The 27,573-nt window shown below is 45.1% G+C and overlaps 1 protein-coding gene across 5 annotated transcripts in view; it reads left to right on the top strand.

Annotated features, from left to right (window-relative positions):
• The window catches only part of prkcz (protein kinase C, zeta), a 612,152-nt gene that overhangs the window by 429,704 nt on the left and 154,875 nt on the right, over nt 1–27,573 (top strand). For all 5 annotated transcript variants that reach the window (XM_041206302.1, XM_041206300.1, XM_041206299.1 and 2 more), the window contains one exon: nt 1,619–1,708. In XM_041206302.1, coding sequence (XP_041062236.1) covers nt 1,619–1,708 — 90 coding nt within the window. The remainder of the gene's footprint in view (nt 1–1,618; nt 1,709–27,573) is intronic.

Genomic DNA, 27,573 nt, shown 5'->3' with positions numbered 1-27,573 from the left:
GCGCCCGGAAGCGCTGAGCACCTCCTTGGGCGGGGGGCGGGGGGGGGGGGCGGTTCCTGAGTCGGGACCTGCGCTCTTTTGCCCATGTGTGCAAAAGAGCGCAGAAATCCCCCTGAAACACAGAGCTGCCTCGGAGAGATTATAAAGTTCCCAAAATTTTAATAAATAAAATAAAAAATTTTAAGACATGTCTCCTCATGTGACAGTGTCACATGAGCTGGGACATGTCAATGAACATTAATGAAAAAATGTAGTTAATTTATAAACCCTTCATAAAGCCTTATTCCGCCCATGGATGAGGTTCCATGAAAAATGCAAAGGCCGCCTGGGCCCTTCGCCTGCCCGCCAATCTTAAGGTTGGACGGGCAGCTTGGTTTATTAGTTTAATTGATATTTAAATGGCCTTAATAGGCCTTTGACAGTTCAGCGGGCGAACTGAAAATCTAAATAACGCATGGTGACATCGGGCCCGGCCCCTGCTCGCCAAGCCAAAGATTCAGGTCATTGAGAAATTAGGCAAGAAAACACTTCATCCACCACCTTCAACATTCACTCCCTCCACTCTGAATGCACAATGACAGCAGTGTATACCATCTACAAGATGCACTGTAGCAACTCATTAAGGCTCCTTTGACAACACCTTCCAAACCCCCAACCTCTACCACCTAGAAGGACAAGGATAGCAATGCAAGGGAGCACCACCACCTGCAAGTTCCCCTCCAAGCCACACACCATCCTTACTTAGAAGTATACCGCTGTTCCTTAACTGTCACTGAACCAAAATCCTGGAACTCCTGTCCTAATAGCACTGTGGGTGTACCTACACCACATGGACTACAACAGTTCAAGAAGGTGGCTCACCACCACCACCTCATGTGCAATTAGGGATGGGCAAAAATGCTGGCGCAGCCAGTGATGGCCACATCCCGCGAGAGAATAAAAAAATGTTGAGTGCTTTTAGCACATTCATTATGCAATGATACTTCTTGTACTCCTGGTTTGTGATATGTTGAGCTATACTAATACTGCTGAAACCTTCAGCAGGTTTATGTTGTAACCTTAAAATAAAAAACATCAATTGAGTACACAGCATTGGGCGAATGGAGTAGGTTCTTTAATCCAGTTGAACACTGTAACATGTTCTGACTTTCCTTTTTACAGTTGACTAAAAGTTGAATGAAATATATTTCAAAGGCATTGAATATGGGGTGGTTTAAATCAAATGACAAAAATGTTTGAAATATTTTCCTACATGTCTGAGCAGCCAGGTTAAGAATCTAGAGCAATAAATTTACTTAATTTTGATGGAAAAGTTGTTAATTTTTATAAGACTCTGAAATAATTCTGGTAATTAAAGGAACATTGATATACCTTGTACTCATTATAATATCCACAGGATAAAGGACTTATGTGTGCTAAGATGAAGGTGAATAGTGAACATACAGCATAAAATATCATTTAAAATCAGAAGCAGAACATTTCAGCTGTTCAAACTTTATTTAAAAAGTATATGTTTACTGGAAAGTATTTATAACATCGGAATAGAAATTGGACATATTCCTCTAATCACCTCTGAGCAGACATTACTTTGCATATTATTTGTTTAAATTGTTCACAGGACCCTAAAGAGCGACTTGGGTGTCATTCGCAGACTGGATTTGCTGACATCCAGGCTCACACCTTTTTCCGCAGCATAGACTGGGATCTGGTAAGTAATACATCTCTTTGACAAGCTGTCAATCATTTGCAATCTATGATAGGCAGATATGCTTGCAGATGCCAAGCTCTACTTTTCAGAGATAATGAGGCCCTGTGGTGATGGGGCTGTTGTGGAGTCTTCGTTCAAAAGAGAAAAAAAGCATATTACTCTAATGTAATTGGTTTGTGCAAGAATAATGCTGAACTGGTCATAACCTGAATGGTTGAGAACCATATCCTACTTACTTTATTGTGTAACTGGATTACTAATTGTAATACAAAAGCAAAATACTGCGGATGATGGAAATCTGAAATAACAATGAAAAATGCTGGAAAATCTCAGCAGGTCAGGCAGCACCTGTGGAGAGAAACAGGATTAACGGGCAGAATTTTATGGCTGACGTGCGAGTGGCGGAGCCCGCATGTCAACACTTAAAATGTCACGCGAGCGTCCCAACATCAGCGTGCGGCATCGCGATAATTAGGTGGTTGGGAGCGCTAGGAAGCGCGACGCGCGCCCGTCATTAATTAAAGGCCTTGTTAAGGCCCTTAACTCAGCAATTGAAGCCGATTTTGAGGAGCCTGTGGTACCTTCGCCTCGGCGCACAGGCCCAACGGGCAGGCGGATAACTGAGTTTTTAACAAATCTCATCCACGGGCGGGATATGTGGGCTCAGAGGGGTTGTTAACGTTTTTTCTGAAATGTTTAATGCAGAAAGTGTTTTAAACTTGCATGTGTGATTGTTAGCAGTTCAGATTGATTTCCAATAGCTTTCTCTGTGCTTTGAAGCTTCAGCTCAGCAGTCTGCAGACAGTAATCTTTATCGGGCCTGCAGCTTTCCGGAGGCCTCCATTTAGCCTGGGTATGGGTTCTGACAGCTCCACTGGAGGCAGTTACTCTGAGGAGGAAGGGAGGGATAGAATAAGGAGGAGGCCAGGAGTGGACAATCAGCCTCCAGAGGAACCACCTTTGGGAGACCAGGCACAGGCACAAGGGGTGCAGGGCCAATAGGTTGTCCAAGGTGGAAGGGCTGCAGAAGACGCCACTCTCCTGCTGCCAGGGTATACAGGCAGTGAAGCAGCTACCTCAATATGACTGAGGTGCAGTGCCGAAGGAGGCTCAGACTGTCAAGGGAATCAGTCAACTATATCTGTCAGATGATTGGCCCTGAGATCTCCCCTAACTGTGTGGGTGGACACCCCATGCCAGCAGCTCTGAAGGTCACAGTTGCCCTCCACTTCTATGCATCTGGCTCCTTCCAGGGCTTGGTGGGTGATCTTTGCGGTGCCTGCCAATCAGCTGTCCACACTTGTGTCAAACAGGATACAGATGCTCTGTTCAGACAGGCATTGACCTTCATCCACTTCCACTGTGACCAGGCAAGCCAGACACAGCGAGCCAGAGGCTTCGCGGCCATTGCTGGCTTCCCCCGCGTCCGGGGTGCAATCGACTGCACACATGTCGCCATCAAGGCGCCAGCAGGTGAGCCCTGTGCCTTTGTCAACAGGAAGGGATTCCCCTCCATGAATATGCAGATAGTGTGTGATCAGAGGTTGCAGATTCTGTAAGTTTATGCAAGGGACCCAGGCAGATCCCATGACGCCTGCATCCTCAGACACTCCCAGGTGCCAGGGCTCTTCAGTGCTCCGGCTCGGCTGGATGGTTGGCTGCTGGGTGACAAGGGCTATCCCCTCAGAAGGTGGCTCATGACACCTCTCCGCCATCCAAGAACAGAAGCTGAGGAGCGGTATAATAGGAGCCAGGCCTCCACAAGGGCTGTGGTGGAGAGAACCATTGATCTTCTCAAGATGCACTTCCATTGCCTGGACCACTCAGGGCGCACTCCAGTACCCCCAGATCGCGTCTCTGTGATTGTGCAGAGCGCAGCATGCTACCACTATCTTGCGCTGGAAAGGGGGAATGCAGTTGACGATGAACACCTTGACGCTGTGGATGAGGCTGCACATGATGAATCCAGCAGTGGCTCAGAGGACGAGGAAGCACAGGGCAATGATGAGGGGCAGCACGCCGACCCGCTACTACACTAAGGAGGCAGGGACACCCAGGACATTTTAATCCAACAGACCTTCAGCTAGCTCCACACACATGGATCAGCATTGCCTGGCGCTTCCACACATGGCACTTAGGTGCTACATCTTCCACCTCATCAGCTGCAACTAAGGGCTTAGTACAGAAACATCAATGTCCACTCTAACACTCATGAGATGTCTATGAATCATACAAATGCAGCACAAAGGAAACACCCTCAGCCATGGTCAGAAAAGTGGACTTTATTCCCACCAGAATAAAGCACAAACATCGCTCTGATGTACCTAATGATATATTCCCTAAAATAGGGCCAACACAAAATCACACGTGCCTTATGCTTATGTTTGCTGATGCTATGTCTAGGTGCCGCCCCATCGCTCGAAGTGGCTTGTGAGACAGACTGCTGACTCTGCTGTCCTGTCGGCCTCGATGACCTTGGCGGCTGTCCTCTGGCCCAGATAGCATGTGATGGCCCTGCCTGGGAGGGAGTGGCCAGTTGCAGAACTGGCACCTCCTGAGTTGTCGCAGCCTCAACGGATGCAATGGTCACTGGCAGAGGGGTGGAGGAGCTGCTGCCCTCATCTGGAGCGCCCTGCGAGGAGCTCGCGTGACGACAGGCAACTGCTGCGCCGATGTGAGGTCACATTGGACCTCCCTGCTCACCGCAGATGGATGGGCACCGAATGGCGACACTTGGTGCCCAGAACACCTCCCACGTTGCAAATGACCACCTGTGGCCATTAACACTGAGAGAGCTTGCAGGTCAGAGCATAACCCAATCAGAAGATTCTCAATCCGCTGGAAGCCCCTCTCCATGAGAGTCGCAAATCTCTCAATGGAGGAAGCCCGAAGCTCTGTCCTGAGGTTCATGCCATCACTGACACTCATGACACTCTGCCTGGATTCCTCCACCACAGAGACCAACGGAAGCACACCCTCATGCCACCCTGCCAGATGCTCCCGCGCACCCTGCCGCTTGTCCTGCAGCTGTTGCCTGGCTAACATCTACAGAGGCACATCATCACTGCCAGACTCAGCATGTGCCTGGTCCCCTGCAGTCCTCTGGCTGCTGGCGCCATCGGCACTCTCTGCCCGTGGCATCTCTTCCAGCGATTGTGAAGTGCCCTATCCACTGTGCCCCGGGACACTAGCCGATGGCATAATCCCCACCAAAGTGTTTGTCATTGCGCTGGTGCCTGGCTTGCTGAAAGGATGTGACGCAAATTACAAGCCTTGGCCCTCAGGTGTGGAGGGAGGGCTCTGGACGTGTTGGTGGCAGCCATGCGGTGGTGATGCTGAAATTAACAACAAGGACAGTGCATCAGTTAGTGTTCAGTCAGTAACACCTTTCATCCTTTGCCCCGCACCCCCCCAAGCCTCATAAGTCACTCACCCTTCAAGAACCTAAGGAGACGAACATTGGTGGGATGGTAAATAGTCAAGAGGAGGCCCAAACATTACAGGCGCATACAGACAGGCTGGTCAGGTGGCCTAAGGAATGCCACATGGAATGTTATGTGGATAAGTGTGCGGTTAAGCACTTGGGCAAGACAAGCAAGGTATGGGAATACATGAGTAATGGTAGGACCGTAGGAAGTCACGACGATTACAGGGACCTTGCTGGGCAGACCCGTTAAGGTAGCAGAACAGGAACATAAGGCGTTTAACAAGGTCAAAGCTAGACTTGTCTTTATTAGCCGAGGAATAGAATAAAGGAAAAGGGAGGTCATTTTGCAAATGCAGAAAACGCTTTCAAGGCCACATCTACACTTCTGCGTTGAGTTGTGACCTGCGCTTCATGGGAGGGATGCCATTGGAGTGGGGAGAGTGCAGAGGTTCCTGACCTGGATGCATGCTGGCCTGGAGAGTTGGAGTTATGAGGAAACATTGCATATACTCGCTACATATGCCGTGGAGCACAGGAGATTGACAGGTCACATTAGTGACCTTCATACCATTATGAGAGGCATAGAACGGGTGGACAGAAGGCAACGTTTCCCCTTGGCGCAGGGATGACTAACATGGTGGCATTTATTTAAGTTGAGTGCCATGAGGTTGACAGATGAGGTGCTGAGGACCTTTTGGACAGAGTAACGTGGGGCACACTGGCTGAAAAGTTGGTGGAGGTACAAATCCTCCTAAGATGCAATAAGTCTTTGGATATGTAGCAGCAATGCCATGGCATGTTAGGCCATGGGGATAGTGGTCACAAATGGGATAAGGCGATAACTTTGGAAGGTGCTAGAGACGCACATCCTCAAGGGTCTGAGGGACCTTTGTGTATGACCCACACGTCTGACTGTATCAGTCTGTGAATGAGCAATGGTGCTGCATAAATGGTTGCAGAAATCATCAGTGCTTTGGATGGTGGGGAGACAGAGTGGATGGGACTGTGGCCCTCAAATACCTGGCCGTTGCACCCCAGCCTCGCCGACCTGGCCGCCTGCCTCCTCCCCAGCTCCATGGCCTGCTGCTCATACGTGGTGAGGTGCTGCAGCACAGCGTGCCCACCACCAGTCCGCTGATGTTCCCGGATATTGCTCTCAGTTTTTGCCTGCGGAACATAGAAGAGCATTTATTGGGGCTGATGGCTCATGTGCTCTGCACGTGCACGCCGCACCCTAACCACAGTGGCCCATCTGAGGCCCCCAGCAACTCCTGTCCACACTACTGGTGATCAGTCCCCAGAAGTTAGTACGGCTGTTCCCAACCCCCTCCCCCAACGGCCACCTTGAATAAGTCCGTCACTTTGAATAACACACGGGCCTCAGCACCCATGGCAAGGAGGCGCAATTAGGTGTGGTGCCAAGGCCAATAGATGGCTCTTGGCCATGACACCTTGAGGCTCCCCTTCCACCATCTCATCGTCATCAATAAGACATGTGTTGGAGTTCTGAGTATGTGTCTAGCTTCCTCCCCTGCAGGTTGCCCCCAGACTACTCTAATGCGAGAAATACCAACATATGCTGCAGGGAGAACCCATCTTCTCCTCAACTACTAAGGCTGATGTAAGCATGGTTACTATCTGTTTGCCCACCCAGCGTGCGCCAAATGCACAATGCAGTAACAACACTAAGACATGGGGCGGGGGGGGGCCTCAAAGGCTAAGGCTACCTGCTGTGTAAAATGGCCAAGGCTGACATGGTACTCACCCTTCCAGAGCACAGAAAATCATTGAAGCGCTTGCGGCTCTGTGTTCCTGTGCGCCACACAGCATCTTGAGAGCTAACAGCCTCCGCCAACTCCTGCCACACTTGCTGGTCACGTGGGGAGCCCTCCTCCTCCCATCCTCCGGAAACAAGACCTCCCAATGGTTGGACACCTCTTCGAAGAGGACAGCAAGGCAGGCATCGGAGAACCGAGGGGCGCAGTGCCCCCCCCCCACCCTGCTGGCCTACCCTGCAGCCTGACCCCCTCCTCCTCCTGTGCCCTTGCCTCTTGTGCTGCTTGGTGACAGGCTATGGTCAACAGCCTAAAGGCGGCTGCCTGACTGTTCTTTATACAGACTGCCGGTTCCCCATTGGAACTGACAGTCTGAACACGCCCGCCGCCGATTTAATTTTCCGAATGAACACAGGAGTCTGAAACGTGCTGGAGAGGCCCGCCTGTACAAAATGGTGGCGCGGTGGGGATTGCCTGCCTGCCCGCCGCCAATTCGGTCAGGCCCACCCACCCGTTAAATGTAAAATTCAGCCCAATGTTTCAGGTCTATGACCTTATGCTTGTTTCTATTAATTGTAATACAGCCTTGAACTTTAATAGCTTTGTCTGGCATTTTAAACTTGGACTGGTTTTCTGTATCTTATCCAGTAAAACTGGGCTTTGGACTTCTGAAAGCAGGTGTTAGACACATGCACTCTCAAAGAGTAATTTTCCTTCTCAACAAATTTATTGTTGGATAACCTCTTTGTATTGAACCCAGTATTGAGCACTTCTCCCCAGAAAGCCACTCCTAACCCACAAAACCATTCATTTGCATGGGAGACTTTTTTTGATAAAGGTAAAATGGAGAACAGGCAACCCCAGTGGCATACAGAATTTGCACACACTGCAATTTTGTGTTGACTTTTCACATGATGAGATAGCCACTTCAATGCAAGACCATTTTATGGAGCAAAAGTGTCAGATGGTTCCTCACAATGACCGTTCCAACATTTTCTGTTTATATTGATGCAAAGTGGCCCTTTTGAGAAAGTGATTAATAATTCTGGAGCTATTTTAAATTGCAGTCAAATCCCTAGCAAACATCTGCTGTAAATGAGGCCTAGCATTGTTTTCATAATCGCACAATAGATCTGCTGAGACAACAGCTGCCTTCTGATTCTGAGATGTGAGTATGATGGGAAGTGCATCGACACCTTTCAGATAGTTTCCTTTTACGATTTTTAGGTTGCAGTTAAAAAGGATGGGTTCAATTTGTGTGATTTTTTTTTTGTCATTTTTGCTGATATAAACACCACAGGGTTTAGCATACTGCTGCTGTTTCTAATGAATGTAACAGTTGGAGCAATTGCTTGAGGAGAAGTGAATGACTTGATTAAAGACTAGTGTGCAGTGAAAATGTTGCTGTTGTAGATTCCTACTTTCACAGCTACATTAAGCGAACCAGAATGTTGTTACCTTAATCAACAATCTGGCTAACAAAAGAGGTTAAAGTGTTCAAGATGGCAACTACAGCAAATCATTTGTTAGTTACAATGACCACTGTTATAATGACCATTATAGCCAACAGCATATGACGATTTGATAAGTATTTGTTGTTTGTGAATTAAAGTGACAGTTCTACCTCCTCCATCCCATCCCCAACGAAATTAATAACTCAATCCAAGTGGTTTTTTTGTTTAAAAAAGAAGGAAAACCTAGATGAAAAGGCGTAGCTCAAGTTTCAGAAGAGTCAGGGAGAAGACCAGGCAAACCGAGAAGTAATGCTTGGGTGATGCCAAACTTGGGTCTTAAATTTGTAAATTACAGGAGGAAGAGAAGACTGAGAAAGTTAAGAAGTTGCACAGTTTTGTGGTTCTGGAAACAAATGAGAAAACGTTAGACAACGCAACAGTCTTCAAATTTACAGAAGGCAGATACAGGAAACATGCAAGTGATATATTTGTAATTTAGTAGGAAGACAAACAAAAAATTCAAAAGAACACTGGCTTATTGCTGTTTTCATGACATAGAGAAAGACTAGTAAGGTCGCAAATTGTTAAGTGTCTGAAGTATGGCTGGTAGATAATGAAAGCTTTCACAGCTAATCTGCAAAAGATCACTTTCCATTTAAAACTGGCTTTTTCTGTAATTCTTTTGAATTTTACTGCATTTTATTCTGAAAAAAGTATTTCCATCTTTATTCTTATGAATGACTTGGTTGACGATATGAATTATTAGTTGGATACCTTGATTGCTGGCTTGCATGCTTCCTTCTGTAGGGATGTGCATATCAATCCATGCATGCACACTCTCTAGCTCCCTCCCGGCATCAGTACACCTGCAGGAGGTGGTCTGCAAAAACTATCTGCCATGCCAGTAGATAGATTGCTAGTGTACGAGTCATCTGAGTGGAATCTATGCTCGCTTTATGCTGCGACACCTTCATCAAGATGTAACTTCATTTTGATGTGTAACCTACTCTTCAAGGGTATTTGTTCAGTCTAGTATACTTTTGGAAAATGGAATTTTGTCTGATCATGCTGTGATTGGAAGGAAGGCTCTAGTAGATGCTGAGTTCATTCTGGAATCCAACTGATTGTGTAAATGAGGTACTGAATGTCCCAATCTGTCACAACATCATTTGAAGAACCTTTGTAGATGGCCAATTAGCATCTTGTCAGTCCTTGCATGACTTGCTTTCCATTCGGCTGCTCAATATTCCATATTTAGATTCTCTTTTGGGGTGATGCTGTAAATGGGGACAGTGTTACAATTCAACCTCCTAAAATGATGCTTACTTGTTGAAGTTGTTTTATAGGTATAAAATGAGTAGCTGAACTAAATGTTCAGTGTTAATGTGCAAAAAATGTATTCATCTGTAGTTCTTAAAGGTGGAAACTTTTTTCCAAGAAACCTTTTACAAATGAAAGAGATTTGCATTGTGTCACTGACTATAGGAAACATTCATTCACGCTGTCTCTCTTATAGAATCATGGAATCTGAGAAACTTACACCACTGAAGGAGACCATTTTGTCCATTGTGCTGTGCCAGCACTTTGCAAGAGTAACTGCACTTAGTCCCACATCCTTGAGCTTTTGTTTATAACCCTACAAGTTCCTCATCCTCCAGTATCTGTCAAACTCCCTTTTAAAATTATTTATGGAATCAGCTCACATTACCTTTACAGATGGAGTTCCAGATTCCAATAACTCTCTGTGCAAATGGTATGTTGGCCTTCATTAAAGAGGACTTGAGTACAGGAGCAAGGATGTCTTACAGAATCTATACAGGGCCTTGGTAAGACCAGACCTGGAGTATTGTGTGCAGTTTTGGTCTCCTTATCTAAGAAGGGATATACTCGCCATAGAGGGAGTGCAGCGAAGCTTCACCAGACTGATTCCTGGGGTGGCAGGATTGTCGTATGAGGAGAGATTGGGCTGACTAGGCCTGTATTCACTGGAGTTTAGAAGGAGAGGGAATTTCATTGAAACATATAAAATTCTGACAGGGTTGGACAGGCTGGATGCAGGGATGATGTTTTCTCTGGCTGCGGAGTCTAGAGCAAGGGCTCACAATCTTAGGATACTGGGTAGGCTATTTAGGACTGAGATGAGGAGAAACTTCTTCACTCAGAGGATGGTGAACCTGTGGAAATCTCCACCACAGAGGACTGTGGAGGTCAAGTCACTTAACATATTTAAGAAGGAAATAGATTTCTGGACTGTAAAGGCGTCAAGGGGTCTGGGGAGAAAGCAGGAGTTGAGATAGAGGATCAGCCCTGATCATATTGAATGGCAGAGCAGACTTGAAGGGCCGAATGACCTATTCCTGCTTCTATTTTCTATGTTTCTAAAAATATGCTCCTCTTCTACCCTCTCGATCTTTTGCCAACAATTTTAAATCAATGACCCCTAGTTATTGACCTACTGGTCAGAGAATGATTTTTTTTTCTCTACCTAGTCTGCGAAAATCTCTATTACATCTCCTCTTAACCTCTGTTCCAAGGAGAACAGCCTCAACTTTTCCAGCCACTCCAGTTGTGCGCCCCTGTGTTGCGCAAGAGAGTGTGAAATGCTCTGAGCGTTGTGCAGTTAGTTTGGCTGATCTGGCTGCCATGGTTGAATAACCTGCAGTATGTGCGCCCAGTGAGATGTGGGTGTGAAGCATGCAACAGTGCAAAATATGAGAGTGAGTTGAAACTAATGAATGTTAGGCATAAAGCCTAATTGATAGAGATTGTTGGTAGCTGAGTGATAGGGGTGTGATGAATTATGTGTTCTCTGAAGCTACTTGTACAGTTAGTAGAATTTGGCATTTGAAGATCAACTCACTGACCTTGACCATTTATTTGAAGTCACTGAACTCCTTGCGGGACTTGACTCCTTGCATTGACATCCATGAATGTCTTCTCCCACGACCTTGTGAACATGTGTTTGGAGGACCATCTTACCCCTAACAATATAGATCACCTCTCCACTTTTCCACTTCCTCCACCAAGACCTCCTGTGCACTGTTTGGAAATCTTGGAGCCTGCTTCCTGTGCTGCAAAGGCATTCTTCACTCTTTCTAAGACAGATTCTCTTCAACCATGAGTCCCAGCACCTGCTGCAGCCACAATGCACCTTCCCTTTAAGATGCCAGCTTTAAGTATTGCTAGCCCTTCAAGATATTGGCCCCTTGCTGATGTATCCAAACAATCAACATTTGTGGACACAAAAATCATTGAAATGAGCAGACAATACAAAGTTAACATGCTGCCTGCATTGCGATCAGTGGGCAGAGGTTAATCATGCATGGCAATCCCCGCATCTATTTTTGGGGGCTATCCAGTTTAGCCCCCATAAGGTCACTTGGTCTGGAAAAATTGGGCATTTTGTTTAACCCCTAATCATCTGCAGTGGGCCTTAGTTTAATGCTTTAAAACTGTCCTGCAACTTTAGTTTTTGGCTTATATTGGAATATTATGGATTTGATATTGGTTAGGAGAATAAGGGATAAGCATAAGGAAATATAAACTCTTGGAGCTTTTCAGTGTTACCTTGGAGTCTCTTTGGTTCCAGGCCATATCTATCCCTTCATTCTGTGGCATTTTGTTTTGACTCAGTATGTTGTAACATGGCTTTATATTAAAATTGAAAACCCAAACAACCTGAAGTTTTTTTCTCTCATTATAGAGGAAAGTTAATGTCCAGTGGTTTTGCTTATGGAAAAATGGCTGATTAAAAAAGCAATTTAGCATGTCAGATAAAACAAAGATAAATAAAGCACTCTGAATTGAAGTCACACAATATAAAATGAACACTTGGCTACATCAGCTCAGCTCCCTTATACCCACCTTCCCCGTCTTTTAAAGACTTGGAGTTGAGGTTAAAAAAAAAGGTATTTCTTACATAATGGTGCTTCGTCTGCCATTCGATCCAGGATTTAAGATTAATATTGTTATAATTGACTATTGCCATGCGTATTTTGTATGGTTTCTTTACCTCTGGCTTCTTTTCTCTGGTGCAAACCATCTTCTTAAACCTCTCTCCCCTGTCCCCTCCATCCTCATTTCCAATAATGAATTGTGAGGAGCTTATGGATGACTCTGTCATGGAGATCAAGACCATCTGATCAGCTGACTCTGCCATGTCCCTTCTTCCACTAGCCTACCTGACCAAACTTCCCATTCCCATTCAAGTCCAATCCGCCTATTACCCTAGGTGTTCGTTAACCTACATTGATTCCTGGTTAAGCAATGTCTTGATTTTAAAATTCTCATCCTTGTTTTCAAATCCCTCCATGGCTTCACCCATGCCTATCTCTATAATCTCCTTCAGACTCTCAACCCTCTGCTCTTCTAAATCTGGCCTCTTGAGCATTCCCAATTATAATTGCTCCACCATTGATGAATAAGCCTTCAGATCCCTAGGCCCTAAACCCTGGAATATCCTCCCTACACCTCTTCACCTCTCTACCTCACTTTCCTCCTTTTAAGACACTAATTTAAACTTACCTCTTTAACCAATCTTTTAGTCACCTGACTTAATATTGCCTCATGTGGCTTGGTATCATATTTTCTTTTAAAATGCTCCCGTGAAGCTTCTTTGGATATTTTATTATGTTAAAGGTGCTGTATGAATAGCAGTTTTTGAGATTGTTGATGGCTACAGGGGTGCCTCAGTGCTGGACCTGAAGAACAGAGCACCAAGTTTTGAACATCATAGAGAACTTATATTGAAGATAAGAGATAATGGAAAGGCTTTGGCTAATGGGAGCAGGCAGAAGAGAATCATACTTTTGTCTCCAGAGTAAGAAAGCCGAGCTCAGAACCTTCCTGGAACAGGAAGCTGAATGTAGAATTGCCTCAAGATTTAGATAGTCTAAATTTAGATTGAGGATTAGCCCAGGTGCAGGCTAATAATGTGATGGGTAATACCACATGGTTACCATAGACCAATCAGCTTGTTCAAGAGACTCATAGAGACACTCGTAACATGGTTCATTGAAGAGTGCAGGTAGGCATGCCAGGAGTAGCACCAGACATACCTAAAAATGAGGTGTCAACCTGGTGAACCTACAACAGAGGATTACTTGTATGCCGAATAGCATAAGCAGCAAGTGACAGGCAGAGTTAAGCGATTTCACAACCTACAGATCAGACATCAGTTCTGCAGTCCTGCCACATTCAGTCGTGAATGGTGGTGGATAATTAAACAACACACTGGAGGAGGAGGCTCCACAAATACCCCCATCCTCAATGGTGGAGAAACCCAGCACATCAGTGCAAAAGATAAGGCTGAAGCATTCGCAACATTTTCAACCAGAAGTGTCAAATGGATGATCCATCTCAGCCTTCTCTGGAGGTCCCCAGCATCACGGATGCCAGTATTCAGCTAATTTGATTCACTCCACGTGATGTCAAGAAATGCCTGAAGGCACTGGATCTGCAAAGGCAATGGGCCTTGACAGTATTCTGGCAATAGTACCGAAGACTTATGCTCCAGAATTTGCCTCATCCCTAGCCAAGCTGTTCTAATACAGCTACAACACTGACAATGTGGAAAATTGCCCAGGTATGTCCTGTACACAAAAAGCAGGACAAATCCAACCTGGCCAATTAGCGCCCATCAGTCCACTCGCGATCATCAGTACATTGATGGAAGGGGTCATCAGCAGTGCTATCAAATGGCATTTGCTTAGCAATAACCTGCTCAGTGACACTCAGTTTGGGTTCCGCTAGGGTCACTCAGCTTCTGACCACATTACAGCCGTGGTTCAAACATGGACAAAAGAGCTGAACTCCAGAAGTGAAGTGAGAGTGATTGCCCTTGACTCAAGGCGCCATTTGACCAAGTGTGGCATAAAGAAGCCCTAGCAAAAATTATGTCAATGGGAATCATGGGAAGACTCTCCGCTGGTTGGAGCCGTACCTAGCACAAAGGAAGATGGTTGCAGTTGTTGGAGGTCAATCATCTCAGCTCCAGGACATCATTGCGGGAGTTCCTCGAGGTAGTGTCCTAGGCCCAACCATCTTCAGCTGCTTCATCAATGACCTTCCTTCCATAAGATGATCAGAAGTGGAGAGGTTCGCTGATGATTGCATAATGTTCAGCACTATTCGCGACTCCTCAGATACTGAAGCAGCCCATGTCCAGATGCACCAAGACCCGGACAATATCCAGGCTTGGGCTGACAAGAGACAAGTAACATTCATGACTCTCAAGTGCCAGATAACGATCATCTCCAATAAGAATTTAACCATCGCCCCTTGACATTCAGTGGCATTATCATCGCTGAATGCCCCACTATCAACATCCTGGGGGTTACCATTGACCAGAAACTGAACTGAAATAGCCATATAAATACAGTAGCTACTGGAGCAGGTCAGAGGCTAGGGATCCTGTGGGGAGCAGCGCACCTCCTGACTCCCCAAAGCCTCTCCATCATCTACAAGGCACACATCAGGAGTGTGATTGAATACTCTCCACTTGCCTGGATAAGTGCAGCTCCAACAACACTCAAGGAGCTTGACACCATCCAGGGCAAAGCAACCTGCTTGATTGGCACCCTTCCACAAACATTCGCTGCACCAACGAAGCACAGTGGCAGCAGTGTGTACCATACACAAGAAGCACTGCAGGAACTCACCCAAGCTCCTTAGACAGCATCTTCCAAACCCACAACCACTACCATCTAGAAGGAGAAGGGCAGCAGAAACAAGGGAACACAACCACCTGGAAGTTCTCCGCCAAGCCACTCACCATCCTGACTTGGAAATATATTGCCATTCCTTCACTGTCGTTGGGTCAAAATCTTGGAACTCCCTCCCTAACAACACTGTGGATGTACCTACACCATATGGACTGCAGTGGTTCAAGAAGGCAGTTCACCACCACCTTCTCAAGGGCAATTAGGGAGGGCAATAACTGCTGGCCTAGCCAGTGACGCCCTCATCCCATAAATGAATTTTTAAAAATGCCATTTTTTTAAACCCAGATTTGACGACAGACTCATTACTACACAGTGCCTTACTGAATGGTGTTTAGAATGCATTTCATGTTATCGCTTAGTAGTAGTATAGAATTGTAAGAAATATCATGATGATCTATATGATATATGACTGGTAGTGATATGTATCCAGCATCTGAATAGAGAGTCAAGTGATTGATACTACAATGTCTTCATATGGATAATGGTCCTAAATTTTCTGTCTTTGTGCAATTTTGTCTATTCATCGTTTACTAGAGAATAGCCTACTTCAAATAGATGGGAAAGATCTTGAACATCTTTGGTGGATTCCCACCTGATTTTAGCAGCAATCTAGCCTGCTCTCATGTGCAACTTTGGAAAGTTTTATTTATATGATTGTCCGGGCACATCATTCCCCTATCCGGCTCTCTCATCGTTTCCACCCATCTCCACTGTAATAATTGAGGCCGTTGTATTTATAATCAATATACATTATAAGCAACGCTAGCAACTACATTGGGCTGAAGCGTCCCAGATTTGCAAAAAATGTGGTAGTGCGTGGGAAAAGGACGTTTTGCCCACCGGCCGCAATGGCGGGTTTTCGTGCCAATCCCGTCTTATTAATCCTGCATTCCCAGGAGAAACGCTGGGTCGCTGGCGGGGTGGTCTCTCATCACCTGCCCACTGTCACATCAGGCCTTTGATAAACCAGGTGCCATATTTAAAGGCCACCCCTGCAAAGAGCTAGCACTCTTCGAAGGATAGGAAGCTGCTGCAAACTGATGGCTGCCAAAGGGAGGAAAAATGCTGCCCCCAGATTTAGTAAAGCACCTTCCAGCGCAAACTGGATGCAGTGGAAGCCCGCTGCAAAGTCCTCTACCCCCTGCCCTGGGCGAAGGCCAGCAAGCAAGGTCACCAATCCAGCATGGGAGGCGGTGGTCAGGCCAACGCCCTGTAAAAGAGGATAGCCATCCAATGCTGAAAGAGGATGAATGGTCTCATCCTTTCCTGCAAGCTAAGTCACTCTTCTCATCACTCCCAACTCTCTCACTCTCAAACCCATCACTCATCCCCATAGGGATCTCGCACCTCAAGGGAAGCACCGCTAACTCTAATACACACCTTCACATCTCCATTAGGCTCATATCCTCTTGAGCTTATGTCATCATCCCATCCATGACTCCCCTCACCACATAAACATTCCATGCAGTGTCATGTGTCCTGCTGACATTCTCTCCATCTGTTTTCATGCAGGAGAAGCTGGCTCACAGCAGCAGGGAGTGGTCCCCGAGCTGGGGTGGAGTGACCTACATTAGGCCCCCTCATTCACTTTGAGGAGCGTGCCACCGCACTGGCTGGTGATGTTGTGGACCATGCCCGCTGCAACGGTGAGGTCAGCAGTGAATACCCACATGAGGATCCTGCACCACATCATCTCTCTCAACGCAACTGTGAGTGCTCTTTCTCTTGCTTTTGACTCTCCTGCCATGCACTAATCATCTCTACTTTGGTTCACAGGGAGCTGTGCCAAGCAACCAACAACCTCAGCCAGCCAGTAAGTCTCTCAGCTGCATCCAGGTGCTCACCTCCAGCCAAGAGGACACCTCCTCCATTGAAGAGCTGGAAATAAGCAGCCCGGAAGACCCATCACAGCGCTTACCCACACTCTTCACCATCGCAGAGACACACACCTCGGTGGGATCTAGATCAGGCACAGATTCACAATCTGGTGGTCACTGCATGGACACATGTCCGCAGCAGGAAGAGGCAGGTTCAGCCGAGCTCCCAGGCACTCGGAGGACTGCTGAAGAAGAGGTACCTGTGAGGTCCGAGTCTCTGGATTTGGCCTTCCAACTCATTGTGAAGAGTCAGCAGAAGGTGGGGGAACATCATACAGAGCTTTGAAAGCCCTCAACAGAGAAGCACATGAGTCAGAAGGGTGCGTCTGCCTGCTGTCTGGTGACGTGGTGCGTATATGGAGGTCTCGATGGGAAGGATGGCAGACGCATGGAAATCCTGGTCCATCAGAACGTGGAGATGCACGCAGACCTGCACTCCATCACAGTAACCATGAATGAGTTTCTGCAATGGCAGAGAGAGGGAAACTGGGCACCTTGATATCCCACCAGATGGTCCTTCTCCTCAAGGACCCAGGCGGGGCCCTCGAGCCCCTCGATGGAGGAGGAGTGGCCACTGGACTCCGCTGGGTCATCCACTCAGGAATCTCAGAGGTTGTCTGCGCCCTTCAAGTGTCCTTTGCCTGTGCCCCCCTCAACCCTGTCCTCTGTCACCACAGAGAGAGCAGCTAACTCACAGGAGGACAGCCGAAGCAAGCCGAGGCCCTCAAGGCTTCAGCTGTCCAGCGGACGCACATCGAAGTCATTAGAGGCAACAGAGCCAACCATTGCACTGGCTGTCTCCACCCTTGCTGTGGATGTCAGGGCAGCACCTCAAAGTGGTCGGCCTAGAAAACTTCTAATCACAAGCAGTTGCACGGGTGAACACATTTTGTCACTTTATAATCTGAAAATATATTCACTTTCACAGAATAATGTATAATGGTGTCTATCAGCTTCATTTAAAGACTTCGCAAGTCCTCCCCCTGCACCCCACACCACCACTAGCTGTTCGGCTGCATGCAGCTGGCCCACAAGTGATTCTAGAGGCGTGTGTGTGGGTGTGTGTGTGTGTGTGATGGTGTCTGTGTGATGGTGTGTGTGTGTTGTGTGTGTGTGTGCGTGTGCGTGTGTGTCTGCGCGTGCGTGTGTGTGCGCGCGAGCCTTTTGAAGCCTCGTGCAAGCACTCTCGCATGCACACAGATCCTTCCTCGTCAGCCTTTGGAACTCTCTTCCTGAAAAGGCGGTGGAAGTAGAGTCTTTGAATATTTTTAAGGCAGAGGTAGATAGATTCTTTATAAGCAAGGGAGTGAAAGGTTATTAGGGAGTAGGTGGGAATGTGGAGTTGAAGTTACAATATGATCAGCCATGATCTTATTGAATGGCGGAGCAGGCTTGAGGGGCTGAGTGGCCTATGCCTGCTCCTAATTTGTTTGTATGTATATATGTATCACACTCATCTCAATATCCTGAGCATTTTCAGTGCTGCCTGCTGGAATTCTCTTTCAGTTGTTTATCTGACCTGACTTGCATCTCTGCCCACCCACTGATTGTACTCCCATGTAGTACCTGTTCCTGCCCAACACAAGGCTCCTTTCACTTTCAAATTTAGAAGCATGATACTGATGAAGTTTGCCTTTAGTTCCCCCATCCTTTCCCCTCCCCCAGTCACCCATGTCCTTTCCCCACCACTGTTGACCCCCCTGGCATCACCCTCCACCTCCCCACCAGAACCCTTTTCTTTCCAGGATGCCCGGGTGAACATACACATTGCCTACCTTCCCGAGTGTTCCACCCCCATCCACTTTAACCTTCCCAATGACCTCCTTCCCATTCCCAGGGTCTATGCCTGCCTCCACATCCCACCAACCACCCTCACCATCCTGTCTAACTCTACTGTCACACCCTTACCCTCCCGCCCTACCAGCTCCCTTTTACCCTCTCTCATTCTCACCATTCCCTCCTACCACACATTTCGCTTGGATCATTTTGCTCCCCAAGAAATAGTCATCGACTCCACAGACCCCTTCCTTGTATGTTCAGCTGGACATCTCCACTTACTCCTTCCTCCACCCATACTCCTTCATCCACCCATACTCCTTCCTCCACCCTTACTCCTTCCTTCTCCCGAAGTGCTTCCCTTACACCTTCCTCCCTCCTTACACCTACCTCCTCAGCTGTTGCTTTCTCGACCCCACTTCCCATCTTAGCGCCCCCCCCCCCACCCGGTTCACCAACTTCTCCACCTCCTCGACAATCATCCATGGTAGACCATGGCCAAGACACTGATGTCCTGAAGCAGACTCTCAACAGTGACCTTCCACCTTCCATGAGCTGCTTCATGGTGGAGCCCTGTCTATCAGAATCCACCCAGCATGCAATGCACATTCCTCCAGGGTCCGGTTGCTGCAGGGTCCAACATCTTCTCTTCCTCGGATGTCTGCAATGTGAGCCAAGGCCCTGATGGTAAGTCCTGACTTCTGCACAAAACACTTGTCAAGACATGTTCTGCACTGGCATGTTTTCCCGCCAACGTGGGTGGTAAATTTGATATTGGGGGATGATTGCGGTGTACAGGGCTTAAAACGATATGCAGATGTATAAAAATGAAGTTCCCGATGTGCAGCGGCGGGAACCACAGTCTGACATCAATGGGCAGAGCAGACGATTGCAAACTGGTTTTACGATTTTTGGCCTTCCTGCTATATTTTCTGTTCACGCCCGCTATGACATCCGACGCCAATAGGCACGGAAAATTCCGAACATCATGTTCACTAATACTGTTTACACTGTTTTCCACCTGGAATTGCAAATATTTTCACACAAATGCTACCCAGCAGATGTTAAAGATGCCACTTAAATATTTCAGTTGCTCTAAAGCTATCTTCAGTTCATCAATCCTTCATACCATAGACTTCCTAAATGTATACCGACATGCAGAACATCAAGATACTCCAGATTCACATCAGCCTGTCTGCCACAGCTATCATCTGCATTGATATTCTTGCTGCAATTGACCACTCAAAATCCCCTTGCCATCTCAATATCTGCTCACCCGATGCACACAGCATGCACAGACATCATAACAAAGAAGAACAGTTGCAGAGGAGATGATAAAACAACTTCCTGGTGAAAAGCACTGATGCTGGCATTATTGTCTAGAGTTTTTTTAATGTTGAAGTACAAACTTACAAATTTTTTTCAACCATCTTTTTCCACGTAAGTGCATTTAGTATATAGTATAACTATTCACTCATAATGTCCCCAGTATTCAATGAGAAATATTAAACAAGAATATACTCAGAGGAGGTTGCTCTTAGTTAATTTGATTTGATAGCTATTTATATTCTGCAGGGTCATATTTATTTATTCTACTGTAACAAGAGCAGGAAGTCAGCTAACAAAGAATGTTTTATTGATAATATTGATGTGTTTAATTAATCTTTAAACTTAATTTAATCACTGTGACAAATAATACAATTTTCCTTCTACTTCCACTTTCAGTTGATAAAATTGTTCTTTTTGTTGCATTACTATATAAAGACTAATTAATTAAATTCTGATGAAAGCATTTGTTGTATTCCTCGCTTTCCAGTCATTTTCACACCATTTTGCTTGATGTCATATTTGATGAATGTTCGCTAACAATGAGGTTAATCCTATGAATATTGATAAGGTCCCATGGAGTTAATTTCACATTAATCATTTTTTTGGCTGCTTTCAACAGTAATACTATCAGTTTAAGTAACAATTATTGGATAAAGGGATCTTCTATGCACACAGTATCTGTAGGAAACAATTGCTGTAAATTTTGATTTCCCTCCCCTTTTCTAAAAGTGTTGACTCAATAAATATAGTTCCAAGGATTCTAGCAATTCTCTGGTACTTTCCCTCCCTTATCTGATTCCAATGCCCGAACTGAGATGCACTAATTCACTGCAAATCAAAAATTGAATCTGTGGCATCCTAGTCTACACGATTTAGTGCTACAATGATCAGAGCCTTTATTTTCTCAGTGACTGAAGGGAATATAACATCTTAAAATGCATAAAATTATTTCCCTCAGCTCCCTGAAGGCTCAGTGAGTCTTGGGTGGAACAAATGGAGTTGTTATGTTTCAGCCAGTTTATGCAATAATCAGTTGAGTTTTTGACAGCAGGAACATCCCAAATTCAGTGTCAGTCTAACTAGATTAATCAATCTCAGCTGGTAAAGATGCAGTAATTACCCTCTGTGCCCCATGGTGAGAGAGAAAATCATCTGGGATTCTGAATTGTGGTTGCCATGTACTGGTCCCTGCTGTATGCTCACATGCAGTAAAATAGCAGAGTGTCAAGGCTCACACATGGGTCTAGGTTTAGTCCTACCGTCACGTCACCCACCGGTGGGCCTAGAGGTCGTCAGGGATCTGGCATGGGTCCAGGGCGATTGGCTGAACATGGCAGCAAGCTCAAGATTGCAGGTGATACAAGCTCGCCACTAGATCATGTGGCGATGGGCAGTTCTAACATCGGGAAGCCCACATCACTTGATAGCTGTGCAAGAGCTGACTGTGTTAGAGATGTTTGTCCAGCACAAAAAGACATTCCAAAGTCTAGGGAGAAGATACTTCCACCACCACACAAGATAATTCAGTGGCAACAACAGATTCAACTGAGGTCTGAGATGTCACAGTCCAGCCAGTGCATCTCCTCCAGGGTTCAAGGGTGAAGAAAGACAGGGTGGATGATTCCCATGCTGCCATTACCTCTATCTTTCATTGCAGGCAGCGTCCTCAGTGTCCTACCCTTAGGGGCTCACATCTATGATGTCAATTTAAGGAATGGCTCCTCGCACCTCAGTTCTGCCCTGCTCCTTGTAAATTTTGGACTCCATACTTTTGGGCTCTGAATTTCTTGCCTGAGGCTCCTCCCCTCGGAGTCACAGCTCAGTACGTTTTTACACAGAGCAAACGTCTCCAAGATCAATCCAATGTCCTGTAACTCAGTCTCCTGTAAGTCAAAAGGGACTCTCACAGTGATTTAAAAAAGTCACACATGAGTAACCAGCTTTCACTGGGCAGATTACTGAAGACACGAGACGTGTGAGTTTCACTGAATTGGGGACATAGAATTCCATCACACTGAACTACAGTTAAATTATATGCAAATGAACAATTAAGGATATCGGTGAGCTTCATGTCGAGTTTCCCGTTTGTTGCCTTGCCACCGCCGACTTAATTGCTTACAGTTTTGTCTCCACCAAGGGCTGAATATTCCCCCCGTCGGGGGAGAAGCTAATGGGCGGGCGTGCTTCCGATCAGTGCCCCCGATCAGAGGTGCGGTGCCATTTTACATTGGAGGGCCAATTAAGGCCCACCCAGCGTGACGTCCACATGGAAGTGCTATGCGCTCCCTGTATGGGCGGGGGGGATTCCTAAAATCGAGAATGCGCTCTTTGGCGCATGCGCACGAAAGAGCGCACTCATCTCCCTGAGGCTAAGTACAGCTTCAGAGAGATCGACTGTACATTAAAAAATATTAAAAATAAAAAAATAAAATTTCCCTCACATGTCCCCTCATGTGGCAAAAATTGACAAGCAAAAGTAGTTAAGATTGTCTTGATTTGTTTTTAATGAACCTGAGTGTGATATTGATAAATAAAGACTAACTGCGAATGATATGAAACATTATCGGTTTTTAACACTGTTTTAAATATTTCACTCGATGAGTTTAAGATTATGGAGCTGGAAGGCTGATGATAAGAGCATTGGAATAGTCAAGACTGGTGAATCAGTCCTACCCAGTGTACACTGCATCGCTTTGAATACATACTACACATCAACAGTAAAATAACTGTAAAACTTCCTGTATTAATTCCTTCTGGTATAAAATAACCTTTATGCTAGACAGATGACCAGAAGAAAAATACAGTACATAATTTGCACACTCTGGCTTTTCAGGATAATAAACCTGCACAAAATACATTAGTGTCTATAAATATTCTGTGACCTGTTACCCTACAAATTCTTATGCCTCAGCTTCCTGATGGATTACATCTAGAAGCTTTTGCCGAAGCATCAGTAGATGTGAGGAACTTTTGCAAAGGAAATGAGTGGAAATTCAAAGTCAACCTTTGTTGCTGTTATACACCCTTACAAAATCTAGAGTATCAGATGAACATACAAAATTAATGGGCTAGAAAAGAACAGCTGGGACATCAAGTTTGCCTACATGTTTATATTTGTCCTCTCTCTATTGGTGTGTATTGAGGTGTTCTAGACTATAAGTCTATATAAAATTAGCAAGCAGGACCTCAAAAGTAGTAATCTCCTGATTAATCCTGGTGCCATGTGCAAGTGAGTACAGAAGTAGGAGGATAAGACATATGAATGTGTGACTGGAAAGGTGGCGCAGGAGGGGGGGCTTTAGATTCTTGGGACATTGGGACTGGCTCTGAAGGAGATGGGACCTGTACAAGCCAGACGGGTTGCACCTGCTGGTGCTGTCGGGGAAGGTTTAAATTAACTCGGGGTGTGGGAACCAGGTGAAAATGTTAGAGAAGGTGCACAAAATACTGGGAGAGACTGATAGCACTAGAATAAAGAATAATAAGTTAATAGGTGAGGTCAGAGTAAGGAAGAAAGTCTAAGTCAGGGTTACAGTGCATGTATGTGAATGCATGAAGTGTAGTAAACAAGATTGGTGAGTTACGAGTGCAGATTGCCGTGTGGAATTGAGAGCTGGCTCAAGAAAGGGCAGGACTGGATGTTAAATATTGCTGGATACAAGGTGTCAGGAAAGATAGGAAAGGGAAAAAAGGAGGGATGTCGGTATTGATTAAGGAGTGAGCATTGCAGTGCTGGGGAAGGAGGATGTCCCAGAGAAGTAAAGGACAGAATCAATTTGGTTAGAGCTAAAGAACAACAAAGGTGCAATTACATTGCTCGGTGTAATCTATAGGCCACCAACTAGTGGGAAGGATGTAGAGGAACAAATCTGCAAGGAAATTACAGAGGGGTACAAAAATTATAGAGTAGTTATACTGGGGGATTTTAATTGTTCAAATATATACTAGGATAGTGGGAGTATAAAGGGCAGAGAGGAACAAGAGTTACCAGTGTGTGTTCAGGAGAATTTTCTACAGTAATATGTGTCCAATCCAATGAGAAGGGAGGTATTGCTAGACTTGGTTCTTGGGAATGAGGTGGGCTGAGTAGATCAAATGTCAGCGATAGAACATTAAGAGACAGTGATCATTGTATCATAAGGTTTAGGATGACTATGGAAAAGGACAATGCACAATCCAGGGTAAGAATAATTAACTGGGGGAAAGCCAACTTCAATTGGGTAAGAATGTATCTGGGCTGAATAAATTGGAACCAAGGGTTGGCAGGAAACACAGTCACTGAACAATGGGCTACCTTTAAAGAAGAGATGGTTCAGGCGCAGTCAAGATATATTACTTCAAAAGGGAAAGTTGGGACATACAAACCCAGAGTCCTGGATGATAAAGGTGGTGGAAATTAAGATAAAAAAGAAAATGTGTGCTTATGACAGGTGTCGGGTAGGAAATACAACCTTAGACTCTGAGGGTGGTGCCAGAGGACTGGAGAATTGCAAACGTTATCCCCTTGTTGAAAAAAGGGTATGAGGATAAGCCCAGCAACTACAGACCTGTCGGTTTTTATCCCAGTGGCAAGGAAACTCCAAGAAACTACAATTCAACACAGAATTAATAGTCACATGACAAATGAAGGTTAATTAAGGAAAGCAAGCATGAATTTCTTCGGAGAAAATCGAGTTTAAGTGACCTGCTGGAGTTTTTTGAAGAGGTAACTGAGAGGGTTAATGAGGGCATTGCCGTTGATGTGGTGTACATGGACTTCCAAAGGCATTTGGTACAATGCTGCACAACAGACTTGTGAGAAAACGTATAGCTCATGGAATAAAAGGGACAGTAGCAATATGGATAGAAATTGGCTGAATGACAGGAAACAGAATGTAATGGTTAATTGATGTTTTTTGGGCTGGAGGAAGGTTTGTAGTGGAGTTCCCTAGGAGTTGATTTTGAGACCCTTGCTTTACCTGATATATATTAATGATCTAGACCTTGGTGTGCAGGGAACAATTTCAAAGTTTGCGGATGATACAAAACTTGGAAGCATTGTAAACTGTGAGGACAGTGAGCAACTTCAAAAGGACATAGACATGTGGTTGACTGGGCAGGTGGGTGGCAGATGAAGTTCAATGCAGAGAAATGTGAGGTGATACATTTTGGTAGGAAAAATGTGGAGAGACAGTACTGAATAAAGGGTACCCTTCTAAAGGGGGTGCAGGAGCAGAGGGACCTGGGTGTATATCTGCATAAGTCATTAAAGTGGCAGGACGGGTTGGGAGAGCAGTTAATAAAGCATACAGTATCCTGTATAATAAGAGTATAGAGTACAAGATTAAGGAATTTACCTTGAACTTGTATAAGACACTAGTTAGACATTAGCTGGAGTATTGTGTGTGAAGTAAGATTGGAGAAGTTTTGACTCTTTTCCCTGGAGCAAAGAAGGCTGAGAGGAGTTCTGATAGAGGTATTCAAAATCATGATGGGTCTGGACAGAGTAGACAAGGAGAAACTGTTCCCACTCGTGAAATGATCAAGAACAAAAGGGCACAGATTTAATGTAAGTGGCAAAAGAAGCAAAATCAATATGAGAAAAATCTTTTTCGCACAGTGAGTGGTTGGAGTCTAGCATGCACTGCCTGAGAATGTGGTGGAGGCAGGTTCAATCAAGGCATTCAAGAGGGAATTAGATGATTATTTGAAAAGAAACAATCTGCAGAATTACGTGGAGAAGGCAGGAGAATGGCACTAGATGAAATGCTCATTCAGAGAGGTGATGCAGACACAATAGGCTGAATGGCCTCCTGTGCTATAACAATTCTGTGATAAGAATATGTAATGGAAAAGAAATTTTTAAAGTTTTTTTACTAAACACTACCATGTGGCAAAGCTGGAAAATTAGGGTTTTTTCTGATTTATGAAAGCAATTATTGTATCTTATTTGTACATGTTAATGTACATGGTATGAATTGTGTTGTGCCTGATGTGGATAATAGACCATTTGCAGTTGGGAAGATGGTTAGACAGAGGAAGTTGGTGCGCTACAAGAGCATTAATTTTATCATCTTCATGCTTCCTTCAATTCAAAGACAATTCAGAGCACTATAATTTGGTTACCATTCATTTCCCCATCTGCAGGGGGTTCACAGATGATTTTCTGCTTGGTAGTTTAGTTTACAGAAAAGTCTCATTACCTGCTTTGAGGGGAACATGATGGCCTTTATTCTCCAAATTGGAACATTTCCTTTCAATAATTTTAGCAAAGTGGTTGAGTCAAATGACCCATTTCTTACAATTGTGTTCTGTTCCTGGAGGCCTGGCTTTATGTACAGGATTGATTTTCTTTTATTGATAATGCCCACACCCATTAATTTTATTGTCAAAGGTAGCAATCCTGTGATTTCTTAATTTAACAGTTCAAAGTGTTAATATGGTTGGAGAGTAATCCCTTCCATCCCATGTAATATGTGTGTGGCTTTGAATAAAATGCATTTTAGATACCATCAATTTGTATTTTAGTTTAAAACTGCTGTTTTCACTTGCATGTAAAGATTTAAAAATTTACATGAATTTATGGGGTGAATGGACTGTGTACCTACATTGGCTCCCAGTCAAGTACCAACTTAATTTTAAAATTCTCATCTTTGTTTCCAAATCCCTCCATGGCTTCACCCCTCCCTATCATTGTATTCTCCTCCAGACCCAAAACCCTCCGAGATATCTGTGCTCCTCTAATTCTGGCCTCTTGTGCGTCCCCAGCCTCCATGTGAATAATGGCACTTGGTGAGGTACAATAGTACAATAGGGTCTCTGCCCATGCAGCTATATCCCATCTTGATTCATAAGCTTCAGGAAAAAATCGAAAATTTTGGGAAGATTGTATTATTAATAATTTTGTGAATGATATACAATTTGCTCAATTCATATGCAGTGAATGAGAATGAATATTTATGTGAAATGTGGAAGAGAGAAATTATGGGCAGAATTTTTAGGTCAGCGTGTGGATGCACGCCCGACCCGATCAGACGCGAAATTGTCCGAGATGACATCGGACGAGCGTCCAGACGTCATCCAGCGCTTGTGTGATATTTTGGCGGGCGTGCACAAGTGTTAGAAGTGCACCTGCTGACAATTAAGAAGACAATTAAAGTTGTTATAGGTCCAATTGTTGCTGATTTTTCGTGGTCCGTCCAACCTTACAGTTGGCGGACGGGCGAGTCTGCCAGGCGGACTTTGCATTTTTGATGAAACTGCATCCAAGGGCGGGATGAGGTTTCCATTATTAAATTTTAAAAAAAATTTATGGACAAAATTTTCATCATGTATATGTTCAGGTGACTGACTGATGCGTGGACATTTTTTTCCGGATTTTAAAATCTTAATTTAATTGTTTTGAAGTCTTCAGTTCCCTGAGGCAGTTTTCTGCCTTCAGGGAGCTTTCATTCAGTGTTCGCCCGCATCCACGCTTACATCAGCACCTGCTGTCTTCCTGCCCCCACCCTGGCAATGCTGAGCAT

This window comes from Carcharodon carcharias, chromosome 15 (genome assembly GCF_017639515.1).
Source record: "Carcharodon carcharias isolate sCarCar2 chromosome 15, sCarCar2.pri, whole genome shotgun sequence".
Lineage (NCBI taxonomy): Eukaryota > Metazoa > Chordata > Chondrichthyes > Lamniformes > Lamnidae > Carcharodon > Carcharodon carcharias.
Note: the sequence above shows the minus strand (reverse complement) of the source record. Positions and strands in the feature narration are given on the sequence as shown.